The sequence below is a fragment of the Prionailurus bengalensis genome, chromosome B1 (assembly GCF_016509475.1).
Source record: "Prionailurus bengalensis isolate Pbe53 chromosome B1, Fcat_Pben_1.1_paternal_pri, whole genome shotgun sequence".
In the NCBI taxonomy this organism is placed as follows: Eukaryota; Metazoa; Chordata; class Mammalia; order Carnivora; family Felidae; genus Prionailurus; species Prionailurus bengalensis.
The window spans coordinates 113,898,349-113,921,845 of record NC_057344.1 but is presented as its reverse complement, the minus strand read 5'-3'; the positions used below and the strand labels follow the sequence as shown (position 1 = coordinate 113,921,845).

General features: G+C 37.8%; 1 protein-coding gene across 1 annotated transcript; it reads left to right on the top strand.

The window, feature by feature from the left end:
• The first annotated feature begins 25 nt into the window (after positions 1–25).
• On the top strand, positions 26–17,963 carry LRIT3 (leucine rich repeat, Ig-like and transmembrane domains 3). Its single transcript, XM_043570457.1, has 4 exons — positions 26–950; positions 3,879–4,351; positions 13,192–13,497; positions 14,868–17,963. Exons 1-4 carry the CDS (start codon positions 832–834, stop codon positions 16,022–16,024), a joined length of 2,055 nt encoding a protein of 684 aa, XP_043426392.1. The 5' UTR covers positions 26–831; the 3' UTR covers positions 16,025–17,963.
• The last annotated feature ends 5,534 nt before the right edge of the window (positions 17,964–23,497 follow it).

The following is a 23,497-nucleotide window of genomic DNA, read 5'->3' as shown; positions in this document are numbered from 1 at the left end:
GTGATCAGGCAAGGCCAGTCAATACACACACACATACACACACACACACGCCACTAAATCCATGACTATCAACTGTCGATGAGGATTTTCCATCTTCTGTGATTGGAGGTAGTTTTTAATTATTGAATTACATTTTTGTTTTCTGATAGAGCCTAATTTTGCTAAAAGAAATGGATCTTCAGATCTGGCTTGATGCCCGTAACTTGGGAAACTAATGTAGAATAAAATATATTCTTAAACCAAGATAATGGCCTTCATTACAAACAAACATGCTGCACTGAGTTGACGTGGGAGAGCTGCAGGAGACATTCTCACCAGAGCCTGGGTCCTGCTACTCAGTGGTGGATTGAAGCATTTTGCCTAAAAAATCTAGGTACTGGGTTTTGTTTACTTTGTTTTTGGAGATCACAAATGCAAAAACTATAATTTATAATGTTATATAAATAAGCTGCAGTATTTTCTAGCACCCCTAAAACATTGAATTGTTTTAAACGTTAAGTGTATCTTCACAGTATAGTAGCAATTACATTCATAGGAAAAGGATTTAATAGGCATTTCCTTGCAAATCTGGAGATGGGCAACTATTGAAATTTTCTTGACATGTGCTTGATTTTCATATTCCTTGGAATGTGTTACTTTGCTGAAACCATTTTCAAAGCCTAGGTCGATTGATCCCCTGTAAAATACACTTGAAGGTTAAGTAACTACAGATCTCAGCTAATCCCATCTAATCTGCTGTTACTAAATGGCTGTTTGCATTCCTGGCACACCAGTTTCTGAAGTTTAGGATTTGGTTTTTACTTTCTGTTCAAATAACCTCTACAAGGAGCGATGCGTCTTTCAGCATGCCTGTGCATTGTGCTCATTAGCTTTTTGGAGGGAGTGAGCTGTTCATGTCCTTCACAGTGCACCTGCGATTATCATGGCAGAAATGACGGCACAGGATCAAGGTATGCTCCTCTCCTTGCTATTAAGTGTTCTAATGATTTTTTTGGAAAAGGACTCCAACTAGGCAGCCTTATTTTGAAAGCAAATTGTTGACCAGGTATCAGAGGACAGAAGGTTTAATTTACCTAAGCTTTAGCTTAATTGTGTTAATACCAGTTGCTCACTCCATTGTTTTCATTTTGAGCAATTCAGCTCTTAAAACCCTCTCAAATTATCTGAGACTCTCAAACACATTCTGTGTAACCAAAATCTTCACTGCACTCATATTCACAACATGTCCCTTTTAGGTCAAACCACTGAAATGTGTGTGGCCAGCTCAGCTTGTTTACAGAAGGCATGAGAGGGAGGGCCAATCTAGGAGGTACCAGAGCATTTGCTTCCCTGATTTCCCATTTCTTTTTCATGCCTTCTGGCTAGACCTTAAAAAGTAGGAAGGAAGATCACAAGAGTGAATTTAGAGATGTTCATAGTTAGAATTTTTCATTTTAAGGTACTGGAGTTTACAAAGAAAAGTTGGAAAGATACAAATCAGCCTTGTCTATTGCAGACACTGGGGGGCCTCACTGAAGTTAATCTCCGGGCTGCTTTAACATCTACCTGTGGAGTGAGAATACTTACATACTAATAATGTAGTGAGTCCTTTGAGATAGAAGTTAAATGCAAAACAGAACTGTTGTTAGCTAAACCTGGTAGAACTTGATTTTGGTGGGGGGGGAGGTGGGGGGGGGGAGGATATTTAATAACAACCAGATTATTTTGTGGCTTGGTTGAAGTGAACAATGAGCCTCTCATTGAAAATAATTAATTAAAAGTATCGCCCAATTTATGTCTTAAAACTATTTTTTTTAATTTTTATTTTTTAATGTTTATTTTTGAGAGAGAGAGAGAGAGAGAGACAGAGTACGAGAAGGGGAGGGGCAGAGAGAGAGAGGGAGACACAAAATCCCAAGCAGGCTCCAGGCTCTGAGCTGTCAGCACAGAGCCTGATGCAGGCCTCAAACCCATGAACCTTGAGATCATGACCTGAGCCAAAGTCAGACGCTTAACCAGCTGAGCAACCCAGGCCACTATATCTTACAACTTTAAACAAATAAACAATAACAAGTAAAATATATTTTTGAGTAATTTGATTTGTTATTGTTTGAACTTTACTTAACCAACTCTTTGTATCTTTTTGGGATATTCACTAAGTAGGTTAAGACAAGGAAAGAATGTAACAAATTAAAGACCTACTTGGCAAAAGATATGAAGCAGTTAATGACTAGGGGCTCTGTAATTTTGAGAAAACAGCCACAGAAACGTTTATTTTTTTCCCCATGATAACCCCATTATTGATTTTATAAAAACCATAGCACATTATGCCTGGCAAGGACTCTAGAAATAATCTAGTTTGACTGCTGTCCTTTTATAAACAAAGAAACACAACCATACAGAGATTAAATGACTTGTCCAAGGTCACAACACTGAGTTGACGCAGTGACTGGTTGATAAAGATGCTACGTCTTTCAGCTTCCTATCCAGGCATTTTTTCCATTACGCTGGAATGCTGACTTACCATTCTGGTATAAAATAGCACTGAAAGTTGTAATTTGGAATAGAGATGAAGAAAAAGAGGTGTTCCTAGAGAATTCCAATGATTCCATAGTCTTCTCCTAAAGTTACAGAAAGGAGATGATATTGTCAGCGCACTCCAGCTTTCTGCTACCTACTTCCCTTTACATTATACACTGGCTTTTAAAATTCACTGATTTAATGTCCTGTTTTTACCAAATGGCTGTTTCATTGTTATTATGTACTACAAGTATAATAGACTGTAATTTAGACTATGCTTTGCAAAATTTTTATTCATTTTTCAGCAATCCAGTGGGAGTGAGTGTGAATAAGGGATAAATAAGTCTTTTTTCAGGTTAAAATGAATCTAAATTCTCTGATTCTTCATACTTTATATCCACAGAGGGGACAGGCTTGTTTTTCTATGCCTGTTTTACAAATGCCATTAAACAAGATCACAATGTGACTTACTCAAGGTCACTTAAGCTAGTGAGTGGTAAAAGAAATAAACTTGCAGTTTCTGGTTTATTCCTTAGGCTGAAAGGAACTCACCGGTCACATTAAAATAGAGTTCAACTTTAAGCATCTAGTGTGAACACTTGGCTTTTTTTTCTTTCTCCTTCCTTCCTTTTTAAAATTAAGTTATTTAAAAGGGATCAATTTATAACGTTAACAGGGGATTTTAAAAATATGGGTCATTTCCTAAAGTGGTTAAAAGTGTGTACTGTAGAGTTGGACAGATGTGGGTTTAATAGGTGGCTGTGTAACCCACTGGCTATATGACCTTCAGCAGTTGCCGCACATTGGTGGGCCTCAGTTATTTTCTCTGTAAAAATGAGATTAATGATAAAAAATGGCAAACACCCATTATTATGTGCCAGGAAGGTATAAAATTTTACACCCATTTCAATTAATCATCCTAACAGTGCCATGTGGGAAAATGAAGTTGAGGGACTGACGTGGCTTTTCATGTCCACAAAGGAAGTGGCAGAGCTTAGATCTGAACCAAGATCAGCCTGACTCCAGAGCTGGTGCCCTTACCTATTACCCAGTATCTACCTTATAGGGCTGTTGATAAATTAGGTGGATGTGATGTGTGTTGCACAGGTCTGACACATAAAGAGTTCCATCAATAGTAGGTTGAAACACATGAAATTGCTGATATTTGATCACTTTTATCCTACAAAAATGGCCATTTCATATGATTCAACCCAAAAGAAGAAGATGATGGTGATGATGAATTATGAATAGGTCAGCCAGGCTGAACAGGTATTTTGTGAAAACGAGTAGGAAATGAAAAACTGATGCATGTTTCAAGTATTATTTTTTCACGTGGGTCTTGGAAAGCAGGTTTCCTTCCACTGCTTTTGTGACACTAGGTCGGTGCTATGTAATGACCTGGATATGAACGAGGTCCCTATGAACTTCCCTGTGGAAACGGTGAAGCTACGTATAGAGAAGACTGTCATCCGCAGAATCCCCGCAGAGGCCTTCTACTACCTGGTGGAGCTCCAGTACCTCTGGGTGACTTACAATTCCGTGGCCAGCCTTGATGCCAGCAGCTTTTACAACCTAAAGCAGCTGCATGAGTTGCGCTTGGATGGAAATTCTCTGGCCGCTTTCCCTTGGGCATCTCTGCTGGACATGCCCCAGCTGAGGACCCTGGATTTGCACAACAACAAAATAACCAGTGTGCCTAACGAGGTGGTCAGGTACCTGAAGAACCTTGTCTACTTGGATTTATCAAGCAACAGGCTAACCACACTACCACCAGATTTCCTGGAGAGCTGGTCCCACTTACTTACAACATCGTCAAGAAGCCTGGACCTTTCACCACAAAGAATTATTCTTGGTAAGCTCAGAAGCCTCTGGGCTTCTTGGGTCCAGATTATTTGCTTTGCGTGCCTTCAGCTGTTCAGCCTTTTCACATTTATTGAATTTGGCTTTTTACTCTATACTTGAGTTTTTGATGGAACGGCACTTTATTGGTTGACTTAGGGTCAATTGACTTGTTTACCCTGTGTAACGTGTAATGGCTCTCTATGAGCGCTGGAGGGAGGGTGGCAGGCAGTATGTGTGTTGGAGGAGCGAGGAGAGTTAGTTTCATAAACTGAGAGACTGATGGTGCTGTCAGAGATACTGGGGCTGAGTGACAAAACCTACCAACCTGCCCTGTTTCTGTGAACATATCAATGCTCCATGCTCTGCCACAGTCAACCTGCTCTGTTCTCTTTTCAGCCCTTCATCAGGCTCTTCAGGAGTAGAAGAGGGGCACTGGCATCTTTATGAGGGGGCAGTGGTTTAATTAATTAGGGAGAACAGCTTCCAAATTTTCTTAATCTAGAAAAAATGATGAAGGCACCAGTTATTGGGGTCGCCTAGTGGATTTGGTCTCTTAGTTTAGCTGTGATATGTTTTGTAGACTTTGATCTTGACTTTGTTTAGGTTCTATGGGTATTTGTCTTGGGTTCTTAAAGGGTAAACTCCTTTCAGTAAGTCTATCTCTTCCTTTTTTTGTATCTTCCCACAGTGCTTTGCACGGCGCTCTACACATGGCAAATGCCCGGTAAATGTGGTTGCCAGATTGAAATCAGGGAACTGAGACCCTTCTCAAGGGGTATCTGTGGGCAGTGAGGTCTTTCATACTTTTGTGTGTAACACAAGCCTGAGGCTCTGATCAAGTTGATTTCCTAAATTCTTGTTCACCCAGTAAGCCTAGGTCATTAGTTCACCAGTTATGTCCATCAGGGCTGCAGGAGAGGCTGTATTTCTCAGGATGAAAGAACTGGGTCTTTGGCCAGGGAAATGACTTATAAGCCTTTTGGCGTGAGAGGCAACTCGATGCTAAATTTGTGCCAGGAATTCCTATTGACCAATATCACATGCTCAAATATTTGCCAAAGCAAATTATAAATAAAGATAACTGAGATTTTTTTTTTTGATAAAAAGGAAAAATGCTGTGGCAGCATTTAAATGATTTTAGCATTGCTTTTGTTGAAATGTAAATACATTTTGGTGCTTATGAGACTAAAAATATGAGTGATAAAAAACAGACACGAAGAGGAAAAATCGTAATTTTTTATTATATGGCTATTTTTTGTTTACCTACTGTTTATCTAATATTTCAAACATTTCTATTAGAGAATAAAAGGAATATTATAGGATGGATTGGGGAAAAATATTAGTTTAATTTAACAATAGTTGTGGAGTCCTTCTTATTATGTACACCATGACAGGCACCGTGTAAACCTGTACAGCAGTATTTATTTACTCTATTTTAGCCACTAATTTAGTCCTTATGAGTAAGACTAATAGCTAGAAATTGTCTTAAACATTGAGATTCTATTTCTCTACACATTTTTCTAAGTTTCTTTGAAAGTGACTCTTGGTTCTAATAGAATTACCAAATGGAGATCTATAGTAGAAAATAAAATCAAATTAATAAATTCTTATTAATAGCTCTCTAATGACTAGTCACTAATATTGCTAATATCATTATGAAGAATTGATTTATGGGACATTAATATTGTTACCTTGTGAGTTAAATCTGGATAAAAGTTTAGGGATCAAACTGAAAAGGGTTATGAAATCTCACAGTCCTAAGAGATAAACATCTTTATCTATGCTTCAGGGTTCAGATTGTTCAAAAGCAGATTCTTTAAAAAGGTGACATGAAAATACTTTTGGTATAACATTAAACTGAGAAATCAGGGTATGTAATTATACATATTCATGATCATAACTATTTTAAAATGTGCAAAGAGGAACGCCTGGGTGGCTCAGTAGGTTGAGTGTCTGACTCTTGACTCTGACTCAGGTCATGATCCCAGGGTTGTGTTGTGGGATTCAGCCCTGAGTTGGGCCCTGCACTGAGTGTGGAGTCTGCTTAGGACTCTCTCTCTCAATCTCTCCCTCTGTCCCTCTCCCCTGCTTGCAATGCTGTCTCTAAAATACAATACAATACAATACGATACAATACAATACAATACAATACAAATAAATAAAATGTGCAAAGAAAAAAATTTAAAAATACACTAGCTGGTTAATTGTCCTCTTTGGGTGGTGGGACATCTTTTCAGTATTCTATATTTTCAAAATGTTCTGCTTTGGTCATGCATTGCTTTTATAATAGTGATGATAATAATGATAATAAATAACAAAAGATATTTTGAAACATGCCCAACCATATGTGGCCAGTGATCTTAGCAAAATCATAGCCTGCTATGTAACAAAAGGGGAAAGAAATGCTCTCCTCTAATAAGAAGACTGGCTCGGGGCACCTGGGTGGCTCAGTCAGTTAAGCATTTGACTTCGGCTCAGGTCACGATCTCCTGGTTCGTGGGCTTGAGCCCCGCGTCGGGCTCTGTGCTGACAGACAGCTCAGAGCCTGGAGCCTGCTTCAGATTCTGTGTCTCCCTCTCTCTCTGCCCCTCCTCTGCTCACGCTCTCTCTCTGTCTCTCAAAAATGAATAAATGTTAAAAAAAAAAATTAGAAAAAAAAAAAAAAAGACTGGCTCATGTGTGTGAATCACACACAGAAAACTCGGGGTTTTTCATCTGGAAAATGGAGATAGGAGGACTCACTCCCTCTTTTCTGACTCATAAGACTGTAATGAGAATATTATAAGATATTTTATGTGACAGTTCTTTAGAATATGAGGTGGACAGTCTCTGAGGTTATAATTTTAGATCAGCAATAATCCGCAACAGCTGTGACTGAGATAGATGTGTCTTATAAAGAAAGACTCCGCTATTTTGGCTTTTTCTGTTATTTTAACTATATTGGAGTCTTCTAATTTCGTCATTAAAATATGGTGGTGAGAACCAGTTCTAGCTTTTCTAGAAGTCAGGTTTTAACTGTAGCAATTATATCTTTCCAAGTACCCTCTAGAATTTACTTTTCTATTATTATGGTGGAACACATTCTGCTTTTATTTGTTATTGTACCGTGTTCATTATTGTTAGCAGACAGCGGTTCTGTTTGTAACCATAATAGTAATAGGTAATATTGATGGAGTGCTTACTCAAGGCCAAGTCTCGTTCTTATACTTTACATATATAACTTCTTCCAGTCTCACGTTAACCCTGTATTAAGTATCGTTTCATCCCCATTTTACAGAAGAATTGAGACACAAGGTAAGCCACAAGCCCAAATTTACGCATCATACTCATGGAGCTGGGGTGTGAATACAGGCTGTTTGGCTCCAGAACCCATGTGCTTCCACACTCTTTTGTAATGTATTGTATGTAATAACACTAGAGTTAGTTTCCTCACGTATGCATTACTATCTCTTTAAATCATATATTTATTTAATATAAAAAATTAGGGAGAGGCTTTTCCGTGACTCTTCTTTCTACATGAGTAAAAATATCAGCTTAATCAAATTATCCTCTAATGTATCATAAAAACATAAACAAGTGTCTTGCAAGTAAACATTTAAGTGAACTGTGAAACTAGATTGGAGTTTTGATTTGCAATACAGATAAATTTCCATGGTCTCTTTCTCCAGAATAGACAAATATTTACACAGGCAGACTCTGTGAAGCTCCACACTCTTTGTCTTGGAGGAAAAAGCTTGCAGTAGGAGAAGATATAAAATGCTTTTCTGGGTGCTTTTTACTGGCACCCAAATTTTCTCAATTGCAAACATAAGCTCTTCTCCAGATTAGAATTAAGTTTGCCCGAAGGGCAGCGGCCACATGAGTATTCCCACAAAATTTTCTAAAATGGCATTAATTTAATTCAACAAACACCTGTCAGTCCCTGTTGGTATGCTTGTTCTTTGCTAGGCACCAAGGAGACAAATCCACGCAGTTAAGGCTGACTCCTTGCTAGGACTAAGGACTGCTCTTCTAAGGACTCCCTGGCAGTATCTCAGCCTTCAGGACAATACCATAAAGTGGGTCTGTATTACCACCCTTTTACAGCTGGTGGAGAGGCAGTCAAGCTTCAAGTTCAGTTTATCTCCAGAGATATCATTCTTTTGTTTTTCAAACCTTTTCTAAATTGAGGAGTTGAAGTATAACTTACATACCATGGATCTTAAGTACACAACTTAGAAAATGATGATAAATGACATACCTCCACAGAACCCACACCCTCACCAAGATACGGAATAATTTTATCACACTGGAAAAGTTCCCCTTTGTCTTTTTTCAGTCAATCTCCTCCATTCCAAGCAACCACTATTTTTTTTTCTTTTAAAAAAATTTTTAATGTTTATCCTTGAAGGAGAGAGATACAGAGCGTGAGCAGGGAGAAGCAGAGACAGAGGGAGACACAGAAGCCAAAGCAGGCTCCAGGCTCTGAGCTGTCAGCACAGAGCCCCATGTGGGGCTTGAACCCACAAACCATGAGATCATGACCTGAGCCGAAGTCGGACGCTTAACTGACTGAGCCAACCAGGCACCCCTTCCACTATTTTTATTTCTATCACAGTAGGTTAATTGTGTTTGCCCTAGAATTTTATGTAAATGGAATCATCTAAAATACACTCTTGTGCCTGGCTTCTTTCATTTAGCATTATTGTTCTTGAGATTCATCCATGTCGCTGCATGTACGGATAGTTCCTTTTGCTGAGTCATACTCAATTTTATGAATGTATGAATTGTTTATCCTTTCTCCTGTTTTTGGACACATGGGCTCTTACCAGTTTTTAGCTTTACGAATTAAGCTGCTGTTATCATTTTTATACAAAGGTTTTTGTGGCACCTATTTTCTATTTCTCTTGGATAAATTCCCAGGATTGAAATTGCTAGGTCCTAAGATGGCTATATAACTCCTTAAGAAACTGCCAATTTTCCAGAGGTTGTACCATTTTACACCCCCACTAGCACTGTTTAACAGTCTACTTGCTCCATATCCTCACCAACACTTGATGTTATCAGTCTTTTTCATTTCAGTCATTCCCTAGGGGTGGGTGGTCAGGGAGTGATTTCACATTGTGATTTTAATTTGCATTTCCCTGATGACTAATGGCATTGACCATGTTTTTCATTGGGCCATTGGTCATTGCTATATTCCTTTATGCCAATATACAATTTTTAAAAGTCATTTTCTTTTTAGTATTGAATACAAGCCTTTTGTCAATTATATGTATTATTAATATTGTCTCCAAGTCTGTAGTTTGTTTATTCATTTTCTTCATGGTGTCTTTGATAAGAAACTTTTAAATTTTAGTGACGTCTGATTTACCAGCTTTTTCTTTTATAGTTAGTGCCTTTTGTGTCTCATCTAAGAAATATTTGTCTTCCTACAAGTCACATAAATATTCTGTTTTCCTTATAGTTTTAACTATTATGTTCAGTCTCTGGCTTTATATTCTTGGCTTTTATGCTTATGACTGTGGTCCATCTCAAATAGTCTTTGAGTGTAGCGTGAGGTAGGGGTTGAGGTTTTTTCCAAACAGATGTCCAGTTGTTCCAGCACCCATTTGTTGAAAAGACTTTACTTTCCCCCTTGAATTGTTAGACACTACTGTCATTACAAAACGGACTAAGGCATGGTCTTTGCTTTCAAGAGCTTATAGAATAACTTTGGTACAAGAATTTATTGCTGACTTTTCACACACACACAAAATAGCACAATTAATTCAACTACTGTGATGCATGGAAAACATTATCCTTTTACAAAAGGAATAAGGCAAAGTTGGCTTGCCCCATCCAAGAATAGTTACATAAACTAAATTAATTAATGCAAATTACTGTGACTGTGGTGGGTGTGTTGCCTTGAAGGAATGCAGTGCAAATAACAGTTTAACTTCAGGGAGTTCTTGTACCTTTGTCCCCCAAAGGAAAAAAACAAAAAACAAAAAAACACAGAACACCTGATGAATGTGTTCAGCACTCAGGTCATTATTATTATTCAGGCTCTAAAAGTTGTGCCTTTGACCTTGGATGTTTCAAATCTAGAATAAACATTATGTTTTTGAGGGATTTAAAATATTTTCCTGTTTTATGTAACTTTTAGACATAACTTTTAGACATAAAAGTAGGATTAATTTTTAAGAGAATTTTGTTTCACCATTAACACATTTTTAGGACAGTTTCAAAGCATGAGTAGACCCGTTAATGTTACAGTTCTTGGATGGTTCCCCACGTAGACATTTGTGCTCCGGACATTGCTGCTTTGACGTGTTTATAGATAACAGCACTATAGCTGCCACCCGGTGGCCCTAAATATTTTTAGGTGATGAAATGAGTTATGGTGGAAGGGGTAGTAGATTAGGAGGCTAAAACATCTGGGATTTAGTTAGGACTCTAAGCTACTTACAGAATCAAGGCAGTAATCTCTTTGTGCTTTAGCGTCCTCTGATGTGAGACTTGGAGAATCACACTAGCTTCCTGAGGTCAATATAAGACATACAGTGCTTGGGAATGAGATTTAAAATCAGGATACTGAGGTTCAAATCCTGACTATATTCAGTTGTGTAACGACAGGAAGACCCTTAACCTCTCTGAGTGCTGGCTTTTTCCTCTTTAAAATGATGATGATAAAAAAAAATAAAATGATGATGATACTAATATTATCTACCTCATGCTATTGTCAGGCTTGAGGTAGACAAATCCTTCAGCATACTTAGCACTGGTGGAAGACAATTTTCCATGGTGTCTCACATTTCTGTCTAGTGAGCAGGGGCACTCACTGCCTTTTGTTCTGAACTATCTTTTTAAGGATGTTTATGTAGAGAACTGCTTTGGAAGGTAAAGATGTATCTCCCTCCAGAGCAAAGGGTAGGCATGTTTACTGCCCAGTATAAGGGAGATAATAACGTCTTCCTCCAGATCTCCTTCATCTCTGACCAGAAGTCTTATGTCTTCTGCCAACTGGTCACCCTAAAGTTGGATAAAACTCAGACCCTTTACAATTCTTGACAAGTACAATATTTGTCATACAGGAAACAATAACTGTCAACTTGTTTTGTTATTCTTTTATAAAGCAAAAATTTAACATAACAAGTGTTTTGAGAGCAAAAAGTATTATCCACATGTTAATTGTTACATGACAGAATGAATTTGATGTTTGCTGGCAAGTTGGATATTAGAGAACTGGTCATAGATTCACAGGACTAAATGTAAGAGGAAGAAGTTCAAGATAATTCATCCATGGAAGAAGTGAAATTTCTAAGATAGAAGATAAAAAAACTGTAAATTTTTATAAATTCTGGCAGAAAAATATGAACCACTCATGAAGTGCTATTCTAATAAAAATAGACATAAAGAGACATAAATAGAATTTATGAATGAAGTTAAATCTTCTAACATGGTTAGAATGTTTAAAAATTAGGATTGTCTTTTCTCCTTATGAATCAATGTTATAATCCACTCCATTAGTAAACAGCCACAACCATAAATCTTTTTGAGATAAATCTCTTTCAGCTTTGCGCTTTATTTACATGGGACATCACCCTTAATATCATTAGAGAGATTTTTGTCTGACCAAAGGCTCTGAAGCACTACCTGAGATCCTTCTAGGATATTAGCAAATAATTATATACTTTCACTGTCCCTGGATTTGATTTTTGCTCTGAAGCCCTTTCTTAATTTGAGAACTTTGGAGAGGCTGGGTTTAAGAAGCAATTTTATTACTGAACCCAGCAAGTTTTGGCTCCTTTATATTTAGCAGTTCTTCCTTTAGCTGTTGTCTGCCCTTCACATTTTACTACGAGCAGCAAGAAGAACCGGGCAGCAGTTTCAACACTCTGTGTGGAAGGAAAGTATCAATGGCTGGAACATTCATTTCCTTGAATGTGTTTTCTCCTTTCCATGTTAACCACAGGTGGCAGTGTTTCTAAACTTTCTGCCACTCCATAAAAGGGTCTCCTTTCTTCTGGTTTCTAATAGTTACATTTTCCTCACTTGCCTTTAAAGCTCTCAGGGACACTCTTCTTGAAGGCCAAAGCATGTCTGCTAACAGTTCTGAAAGCTGAGGCAGTCCTCCAACTGGAGGCTGTCAGCTAACTCTATTCCTTGCTGCTGCTTCTCTCTTGAAGGGGGATTTGGGTAGGGCACCTGTACGGCCCCCGTGCATGGCATTCATGGCAAGCTCTGTTCCAGCCTCTCCCAGTCTCCAGTCTTATCTCCTGACATCTCCTGCATCTCACTCTACATGCTACACAGAACTTGTCCTACCTCCAAAGGTCTTCACATCACTCAAACCCAAGACACAGTGCAGGCAGAGTTAGGTGTCTCTCTACACCCTCCAATACCTACGGTAATAGAAGTACTTTCGTAACATGCTAGAAATACCTCTATTAGTGTATTTATAGTATTCTGTGGTACTTGGATTAAAATCTTGGCTCAGATGCTGATTAGCTATGTGGCCTTGGTCAAATCATTCGATTTCTCTATATCTCAGCTTCTTCATTTTTGAAATGAGGACACTAATACTCTTCTTCATAGGATTTTTGGGATTAAATAATAGAGGTACGTCCTTAGAACAGAGACCTGTACAGAGTAAATGCTCAGTAAATGTTGGCTACAATCATTAATGGTCGGAAATGACAGGCTATGTTCATTCAGGTAGCCAGATTGTAGGGCAAAACTGACAGAGAGGTGACTCCCCTTTCATCTCTCAAAGTACTTCTGTTTTTAGGGAGAGAGTGCAAATGCTTGCCTGCCCAAGTGACTATGATGTAAACTGAAGTCCTCTGTTGATAACCTTTATCAATCTTTTCCTCCCTTCTGGTTTAGGTCTGCAGGACAACCCTTGGTTCTGTGACTGCCACATTTCTAAAATGATCGAGTTGTCAAAAGTTGCTGACCCTGCTGTAGTGCTTCTTGATCCACTGATGATATGTAGTGAACCTGAGCGCCTGACAGGGATTTTATTTCAGCGGGCTGAGTTGGAACAGTGTTTGAAGCCATCAGTGATGACGTCGGCCACCCAGATCACATCTGCTGTGGGCAGTAATGTTCTGCTGCGGTGTGATGCTACTGGCCAGCCTACTCCACTGCTCACGTGGACCAGATCTGACAGCTCACCAGTTAATTATACAGGTATTTTCTTAATTTAGGCCTATAAAACAAGAAGTTTGCAAAGGTCTGAATTGAAACTCATGGTTTTATGTGATTTGAAATTGGCTAGTTAATTCTAATAAAATACACCAAAATTATTGGGTGAAAGGACTTTGAAAAGTTCATTTTATTGGTTAATCTTTTCCTCAGTTTATCTAACTACATAGATGAAATTAGATAATCTGATTTTTAGACAGAAACAACATGATCCAATGGATGGATGACTGCAAATAAGGCCTTTGTCTTGCTGCATCATCTTGGGATATGGATCACTTTCAAATGTATATCTATTACAGTTTTCTTTAAAAAAGATTTTAATATAGGTTTCCCATTTTTGAATGAGTATTCAAATCATTATTTAAATTACATGCAAACCTTATTATGAAACAAAAAGTATATAATTTTTAGAAAAATTGGTTACATAGACTTTTCAGATCCTACTCTGACCAACTCAGTGCTTTGGCTTTAGTTTCAATAGTGATATTCTGATTAATTAGAGTGATATATTTTAAAAATTCACTGAAGCTAAATGTAAATCAAGATAGAAATAAAGAAACCTGATGGGAATAAAAAATAGCTAAGGCCTAATATTCTTATAAATAGACAGTAAAAGGCCCACAGCTTAAGGTAGCAGGCTAAATTCTGGGATCCTAGGATAGTTCTCAGTACATTATTATTCTTAATAAAGATTCAGAAACCAAGACAGAATGGTAATATGTTAGATTTTAGTCTTTAGGAAAGTAAAATTCCAATTTTGCAAAAACTGTACATTATTCTGCAAATAATAGAATCCATGGCTTACTAATTTATTTAGATTAACTATAAAATGAAAGATTGAGAATACTAATTTTGACTCCTCTATGCCAGAAAGTTATCTGCTATGCCAGCCGGCTATGTAGATAGATAGCATTTTATTACAGTGAAAAAATATCTTGGGAAATATTTAAGTAAGATCTTATAATAACCATTTCATAGTGAGTTAAAATTGGAAAGGATCTTTGAGACCACTTTGTGTTCTCTTATTTTAAAAATATAGTAACAGAGGCTTAAAGACACCAATTGACTTGTCTGAAATCAAACACTAATTCGTGGACTAACGTTTACTAAAACCAAGTCTCCCAATTCATAGCCCCCCATGTCTTTTTAAAATACCATTCCCCATACAGACCTCATGGAACCCAGCATATCAAAGACCTCCATGTAGACAATTTACAGAACTTATCACCTGCCATCAGAGATTTGCAGTGTGCCATTTCCCTCTTGGTTTATGTGAAAGGGATACATGTAGAACCAGATAGGTTGGCATGTTGCTTGAGTTTTTCCTCACAGAGTATATATATTTTTTCTTACAGTAATTCAGGAATCTCCAGGAGAAGGAGTCAGATGGTCCATAATAAGTTTGACAGGCATTTCTTACAAGGATGCTGGGGATTACAAATGTAAGGCCAAAAATTTGGCTGGGATGTCAGAAGCTGTGGTTACTGTGACAGTGGTTGGTGTTGTCACAACCACGGTATTATCAGACACCTCTGAAAGAACTGGAGATCACCTTGAGCAAAGAGCCCAGCCAGGATCTAGATCTACATCCATACCTGGTTCACTGTCATCTCCTTGGTCCTCTAACTCATCTTCTTCCCCTGCTTCTTCCATTTTTCTTTCTACTTCTACTTCCTCTCCTCCCTCCACTGCTTTCTTCTCTTTATCTCCTTCCCTCTCCTCCATTGCATCTTCAATCACAACTCTAAGCACCAGAATTTCAACAAAGCCCACCATGGCCAGCCAGCAGTCATTCCAGCTCCGCCCAGATGGGAAAAGAAATGTAAAGGCGGAGATAGGTGGAAGTAAGCTTCCTTCAGCTAGTGCAAGTAAAAATGAAGAGTTGGCGTCATTGGATCAAGCAATGCCAATGGAGACAAATACCACAATAGAAAATCTCAGAGTAGTCAGTGAGACTGAAGAGAGTGTGACATTGATGTGGAACACTGTCAACACTACACGTAAGTCCGAGGTGACTGTGTTGTATTCCAAGTATGGCGAGAAGGACCTGCTGCTGCTGAATGCAGACTCCAGCAAGGACCAAGTAACCATAGATGGCTTGGAGCCTGGCAGGCAGTACATAGCATGCGTCTGTCCAAAGGGAGTGCCTCCCCAGAAGGACCAATGTATCACTTTTTCTGTTGACAGAGTCGAAGAAGAAGGTGATTCTCAAGTGTCTTTCCTTATCGTGGTGAGCGGTACTGCCTGTGTTGTTGTCTTGCCATTGATATTTTTCCTGTTGTACAAAGTTTGTAAACTGCAATGTGGGTCAGAATCCTTCTGGGAAGATGATCTGGCAAAAGAGACTTATATTCAATTTGAGACCCTGTCCCCCAGGTCTCAAAGTATAGGGGAACTTTGGACGCGAAGGCACAGAGATGATTCTGAAAAATTGCTGCTTTGTTCTAGGTCAAGTGTGGAATCTCAGGTGACCTTTAAAAGTGAAGGTTTGAGACCAGAGTATTATTGCTAAGGTTTTACAACTCAGGCACATGTGAAGTCCATACAATTTCTTCCGCACAATTAAGGATCTGAGGATGTGGTTGACCCTCTGTTTGGATGACTTTTGGACAGATTTTCACATCCTCTATGAAAATCACAAATGGAGTGCTTTTAATTGTGCTTAAAAAAAATACCATGCGAAGGGCACTTGGCTGGCTGTCAATAGGGCATGTAACTCCTGATCTCAGGGTTGTAAGTTTGAGCCCCATGTTGGGTGTAGAGATTACGTAAAAACTACCATGTGACTTCTGAACTAAAAAGACAAATAGTCTGGGTTTTTGTTATGTGGAAGATGTCCATAGAAATAATGTTTAGGGTACTGCTTAATAAGTTAATAGTATGTTTTAGGATAGTGCTTAGTTCTTAAAAATAAATTCATGTGAGAATAGTTGTCAAAAAGTAAAGTCTGAATTTTAAAAAGATAGTTTTCCAAGAAGTAAAGATTAGCATAACCAGGTAAGCCTTGATGTTCATCCATGCTTGAAGTGCTTTATGGCATTTGCTGTGCCTACTAGGCGAGAGTGGGAAAGTATAGAATTTTGCATTCATTAAGGTTAAATGCAACCCATTGGAGAGGGAGGGCGCTAGCTCTTGGTACCATTATGCATTACAATACTGTACGGTTGTATTACTATTGCAAGAAAAAACTTCCCTTATCGTTAGAAACATAGGTATTAGGAAAAATAAGTTTAAAAGGAGGATTGTGAACATAGTAAGTCCATTTCTAAAAATAGTAACCATTGCATTCTAATGCATTTGCTAACAGACTGTATGAATCTTTTCAAAAACATAAGTGCTCATTTTGAAACAATCTCCTTAATACTTTGATATTCACTCTTCTCTTCCCCTCCCTCTTCTCTTTCTCTCCCTCTCCCTTTCTTCCTTCATTTCTTTTTTTTCCCCTTCTGCTTTGTCAGAAGATATTCAGGTCGTCAAAGGACCACAGCTAAGTTGTTTGTCCTTTGCCAGGTTATATTTTGTTTTGTTTTGGTTTTTAAATATAATTTGTTGTCAAGTTAGCTAACACACAGTGTATACAGTGTGCTCTTGGTTTTGGGGGTAGATTCCCATGATTCATCGCTTACATACAACACCCAGTGCTCATCCCAGCAAGTGCCCTCCTCAATGCCCATCACCCATTGTCATGTTATATTTTGATTTCCTGGATAAAGGGAAGAACTCTGAAAATTCTTTTTAGATCTGAAAAGGATGTTTTAGGATCTTGAAGAGCAGCTTCAATGGATTAATTTGGTCAGATTTTCTAGGTCAAAAACATCACGGAAATTGAATTGGAGGGGGGCATATAAATAGATAGGAAAGGGGCGTCACACATAACATTTATGTTTTTTTTTTTAAAGAAGTTTATCACCACCTTTACTAAAGATTATATTCCCTTTACATCAGAGATTTTGGAGTACAGAACAGATTTATAAAGGTGTGTCAGGAGTTCTGAAATACCCTGAGAAGCAAGTTCTAAGAAAATCCTGTATTTTTCATAAGGAATAGACAGGCTTTAATGTAACACATTGTGAAAATTATAATACAGGCAGCTGGATAATGAAAAATCATTCATTCCAAATGGCTCTTAATTAAAAGGAAAAATATTTCTAGTTTAGGAATATTCTACATATTATGAGGAGACCAGCATGGATGGATGGCCTGTCCAGAGCTCCCAAATGTCCCCTTCTTGTATAATTTCCTTTCTTTTCCTTCTCTTTCCTTTCCAGCCCATTCTTCTTTGGTGCTTTCATCACTGAGTGCATTGCCTAATCATCTAATGATTTAAAATTTAGTATGAATTGTTAAGATTTGTTAGAAAGATACCTTTTACAGGCAATTTTGTGTTTCACTTCAAGTTGTTGGCTCAACTTATTTTGAGTTAATAGATTGCAAAAACTTGCATTTCTTTACTCTAAAGACCTCATGGAGTTCACTCACTGCCATATTTAAAGGGTTCATATAAACAGACTGCCAAAATACCACTACATTAGAAATGATGACTACAGGAGAATGTTACAGATTACTGAGCCAAATGGCACCCAGACTTTACAAAGGTATGTTATTTGTCAAGAAAGGAAACTTGGGACACCCTGATGAAGTAAATTACTGACTTCCCTCGTAGTCAAAATCAAGTGATGAGGTGCCTGAGTGGCTTAGTTGTTTAGGTGTCCAGCTTAGGCTCAGGTCATGATCTCATGGTTTGTCAGTTTGAGCCCGTGTTGGGCTCTCTGTTGTCAGCGTGGAGCCTGCTTCAGATCCTGTGCCTCCCTCTTTCTCTGTCTCTCTCCTATTTGTACTCTCTCAAAAATAAATATTAAAAAAAAAACAAGCGAGGCCTACACTTATTTTGACTAATGAGGAAAAGATATTTGCTGGTGTGGAGAAGAGAAAGCACCTCTGTCATCTTCAACTTGGACTTGGTACATGAAGTAAGTCCTAAGTAATCTGTTACTAATAGTGAAAGGACTAAAATTGTAAATAATCTACTTTCTAAAAATACATACATTTGAGTGTAAAGTTATCCTGATAATATCACTGCTCTTATGTTCTTACAAGTATGTTTTCTTCCTTCCTTCTTTCTTTTCTTTTCTTTTCTTTTTTTTTTCTTTTTTTTGAAAGAGAGAGAGAAAGAGAGAGAGAGCAAGCAGGGGAGGGGCAAAGAGAGAGGAAGAGAGCAGGCTCCAAGCGCAGTGTGCAGCCTGATGTGGGGCTCGATCCCATGACCCTGGGATCATGACCTCAGCTGACATCAAGAGTCGGACTCTTAATCAACTGAGCCACCCAGGTGCCCCACAAGTATACTTTCCTGAGTGGGAGAAAAAGGTTGACATGGCAAGCAGCATGGAATCCTATATAATCAGCAGCCTGTTTATCAATGTTACCTTAAGCACTGTGGAGAGTGATCATAACTGATACATAACCAATACACATGACAATTAAATATGATTACAATGTTTTACTTTCAGATAAGATATATTTGAGGTTTGTAAAACTTGGGTAACTGGTGAGGGTGTGTCACATGTGAGACTATAAAAAATGATATGCTATGACATAAAAAATGTTGAAAACTCCAAGCTAATGTTTATTATGGCCAGAAAAGAAAATCCTGGACTTCAGAGTCAGACAAGTGCCCCGGACTTTGGGAAACTTACAAAAAGTTCAAAGAAAAAAAAATTTTGGCCCACAGACTTGAGTTTCAAAAAGGGAATATGGCTAACAAAGGGAGAATTTAAAAACCCAAAAACTTTTAGCTGAATAATTATGAAATAATTCAAATAAGACAGGAGACAGCTCAGGAAAGCTAAATGGCTGTCTACTAATCTAAAAGCTTAAATCATATATATATATGTATGCAAATCTATTATGAAAGTGTCATAAATAAAGGCCCCCAGTAAACTGAGGATCAAAAATATGGTTGACTCGGGGCACCTGGGTGGCTCGCCGGTTAAGCGTCAGACTTCGGATCAGGTCATGATCTCACAGTTCGTGGGTTCGAGCCCCGTGTTGGGATCTGTGCTGACAGCTCAGAGCCTGGAGCCTGCTTCGAATTCTGTGTCTCCCTCTCTCTGCCCCTCCCTCACTCACACTCTGTCTCTTGCTCTCAAAATATAAAAAAAACATGTAGAAGAAACTGTAAGGCATTTTTTGTTGTTAAAAAGAAAAAGGAAATAATAAGTGTACTGTTTAGAGATGATAAGAGAAAGTATATCAGAGAAGTAGCAGAATCATTCAACTCCTATTTTTTCTTCTCCTTTCTAAATGGGTTTTAAAACTGAATATGGAGAAGAAACTGAAAAGTGAAAATTTTAGCCCAGGATAGATAAGGAGTTATGAGGCCAGATATATTACTAGGGTGGTAAAAGAATTTTCAGTCATCATCTCAAAGCTACTGTTCAGTAGCCTTTGAAAAGTCATGGCAAATAGGAGAGATACCACAAGACCACAAGTGACTAACTTTCATGTTTATTTTTGAAGAGGAGAATAGGGTGGGTTCTGGAAATTACAGGCAACTTGATTCATGTTTGCAGAATTGACAACAGACTGTTAAAAGGCTTGTTTCTGAGCATTCAGAAATGAATATTATGGTCATTAGCAGCCAACAAATATCAACTAAGGAGAAGCTTTAATAAACCAGAATGGCCTGTTTTTTATGAAGTTACTAGGCAGATCAATCAAAGGACTGCTTGAAAATCAAATAGCAGCTAGCTATTGTTATTTGTCTTGCCTTGATGGAGTAATATGGGTTGCTTCCTCTCAAGAATGTCTAGTAATGGCTTTAAATAACATGAGAAAGTGTCTGCTAGGGTTTTGTATTTAGCGTTTTGTAAATGACTAGATAAATACAGACTTCTCAACTCTACAGAGGACATGAAAATAGACAGGGTGTCTTATGTTGGTGCTTCTCAAACTTTTCCTAATGGAAGGGGAAAGTGAACTTACATCTGAGAAACCAGAACAACTATTCTAAGTGGCTGCCAAAAGAGACATTTCTCTCAATTATTTTGTCTTAATTGAAAACCATGTGATTTTCCACTCTATCTCATAATTTTTAAAAATATAGAGCAATTCTCTGTCTAATCAATTTCTTTTTTTTCTTTTTTTGGGGGGGGGGTAAAAACTGGCATCTCTGTGTCTTTGAATATCTTCGTACATATTCTCCAAGGTGCTCTGCTTATCTTCATCCACGTCAATTATAGAAACCTCAAATAGAATAGGGTAAAAAACAGAGAACTGTGGCTCTCTATTAGAGATTTTTTTTCATGCTGAATAAAGCTATCAATGAACACATTTATATGATAGGTGAAGACACCAAATCTTGAAAAGGATCTTAGATGACTTTTTAGCAGAATTAAATCTAACAGGGACAATATTAAATTTTGCATTTAAATTGGCACAAATATGAATGTTCAAGTGATAAAAAAAATCTATGACTTAAGATTTTAAATTTAGATTTAGAATGATTACAATCATTCTATGAACCAACAGTTATTTAATTGCTAAATATGGTAGCATTAAGTTACTTTAATATAAGTAGTTAGGTAGATCAAGAAAGGTAACAGTCCCTCTATACTCTACATTAATAAACCATTTCTACAGGAGCAAATTTAATTTTTGGTGCCATAACAGGGACCTTGAGAAACTATGGAGTATCCACAGGAAGGCAAAACCAAGATCACCAAGCATCTAGAAACTTTATCATGCAAGAATGTGTTAAGAACTGGGGTGCCTAGGTGGCTCAGTTGAGTGTGCAACTCTTGGTTTTGGCTCAGGTCATGATCTCAAGGTTTGTGGGATTGAGCCCTACATTGGGCTCTGTGCTGGCAGCATGAAGCCTGCTTGGGATTCTCTCTCCCCCTCCCGCCGCCCCTCTTCCCCCCTTCTCTCAAAATAAATAAACTTAAAAAAAGAAAGGGTTAAGAACCTAGAAGGACACTGTAGACTACAAGTCCTCTGGTCAATCACTTGGACTGTAGCAGAGAGACAGAAAAATTAATAAAAGTATATTCTTGGTTTTAGTTGAAAGAGAATGCTAATATTTGTCTTGATGAATAGCCACTTTTTGTTTAATTTCTAATAAAATTGATTTTGTATATAAACACCTGACTCTTGATTTGTTTAAGTAGTGAAACAAATTAGGCTATATTCCCAGTGCATATTTTGGTGTTGTTTTCCTTTTATGCAGTTAGTTTCAACTAAGTGGTTGGATGAGAGTTACTGTAATTTTTTCTCTTTGGTGTAGAATATAATATTGATGATTTCTATCTTAATTATTCAGGGAAAAAAACCCTCAATGTTTATGTATTATTTTGGTACAATTTGCAAGCACAATCAAGTCCTTAGAGAAAAGCAGAAACTTTCCTATCATTGCCATTATTTTAATACATTGTTTATTAAGGGTGTTTTTTTTGTCTTATGGAATTTCCCAAGTGTTTAACATTAAGACAGTAGTAAATGCTTAGAGATATTCACTGACACTGAATTCCTTATTATACTTTCTGTGATCCCTAGGAGTAATGAAAAAAGGTAAAAGTACAGAAGAATTGTAAGAGAAAATATCTCAGAAGGCAAGAGAGCAGGTCTGAAGGATAATGGCTGCCCCTGGAATCCTAGTATCTCCATGCATCCTTCCAAAAATCATCACCCCAAAACTATTAGTTTGACAAAAAAAATGCAAATAAAACCACATATGACCCATATTTTTAGCATTAGGAGAGAACAGCATAAAATATGAATTGCCTGTGAAAGAAATTAACATCAAATTCCAATGAATGCCCTGCCATTGCTGGAAACTGGTAAGTATAGAGAACAGGAGAAGGAAGTCTTAAGGGACTGCAAGAAAGAAGAGAGCTGAGTGTATATGTGAAGCAAAAACACAAAACCACCAGAAAATGAAAAGCAAACATCAAGTGCAAATACATGGACCTCACATCTGAGACTTGGTAGTTCCTAACATAAGCTACAGGGAAGAGGCATGCAAATGAGTGGGACCAGAGTTAGAAGCCTTGGAAAAGCATTACTTTTAGGGGAGAAGGAGCTAGAGAAAAGTGGTACTTGTCAAAGGCATGGTAATAAAGAAAAGAAAGAAGCAAAAGGGGGGAAATTAAAGCAAATGCACTGATATTGATCATTTAATACATTTAATTGTAGAGCAAAGACTAAAACAAGAGTGGGTACATGAGTGGAAGAATTGTATGTGAACAGTGTACAAACTGACAGAGTAGAAAGAATGCAACTAAAAAATGAGAGGAGAGGAAATAGAGAAATAGGAGAGCAGAAGATGAATTGTCTGCTATATAAGTAAAATGTTGGAGTCGAAGAATACTATTTAAAAATTATAGACCAGGGGTGCCTGGGTGGCTCAGTAGGTTCAGTGTCCAACTCTTGATTTCAGTTCAGGTCATGATCCCAGGGTTGTGAGATTCAGTCCCATGTCAGGCTCCATGCTGAGCATGGAGCCTGCTTAAGGTTCTCTCTCTCTCTCTCTCTCTCTCTCTCTCTCTCTCTCTGCACCCCTCTCCCCCACTCGCGTGCTCTCTAAAATAAAAAAATAAATAAAATTATAGACAAGATAGTAAAATGTTAAGTAGGAAAGAAGAGAATTAAAGACCCTACTACAAAAGACCCTTTAAAACAAGAACAAATGCATGCCTTCCTAAAAGCCAAGAGAATTTTAAAAAAGGGGGGAGGGGCAAGCAAAACACCAAACAGAGAAAGATTAAAACTATTTGTTTCTAAAAACAAAGCAAAATATCCTCAGGGTTTCCAAGCAAAAAGGTCAACTTAGTTTTAAGGTTAGAAAAATTAGGTAGCATCAGACTTCTAAAAAACAACATACTAAACAATATACAGCAGAGCTGCTTTTTGAGGAAACTCAGGGGAAACAAAATGCAAGCCAGGAATTTTCTATACTTAACTTTAAGTCTATAGAAGATAGAAAGCTATT

Bases quoted from the DNA above. Each gene is read 5' to 3' on its own strand.
- LRIT3 (XM_043570457.1), top strand. From the start codon at position 832: ATGCGTCTTTCAGCATGCCTGTGCATTGTGCTCATTAGCTTTTTGGAG. The intron at 951-3,878 runs GTATGCTCCTCT...TTGTGACACTAG, and splicing joins AATGACGGCACAGGATCAAG to GTCGGTGCTATGTAATGACC. The intron at 13,498-14,867 runs GTATTTTCTTAA...TTTTTCTTACAG, and splicing joins CTCACCAGTTAATTATACAG to TAATTCAGGAATCTCCAGGA.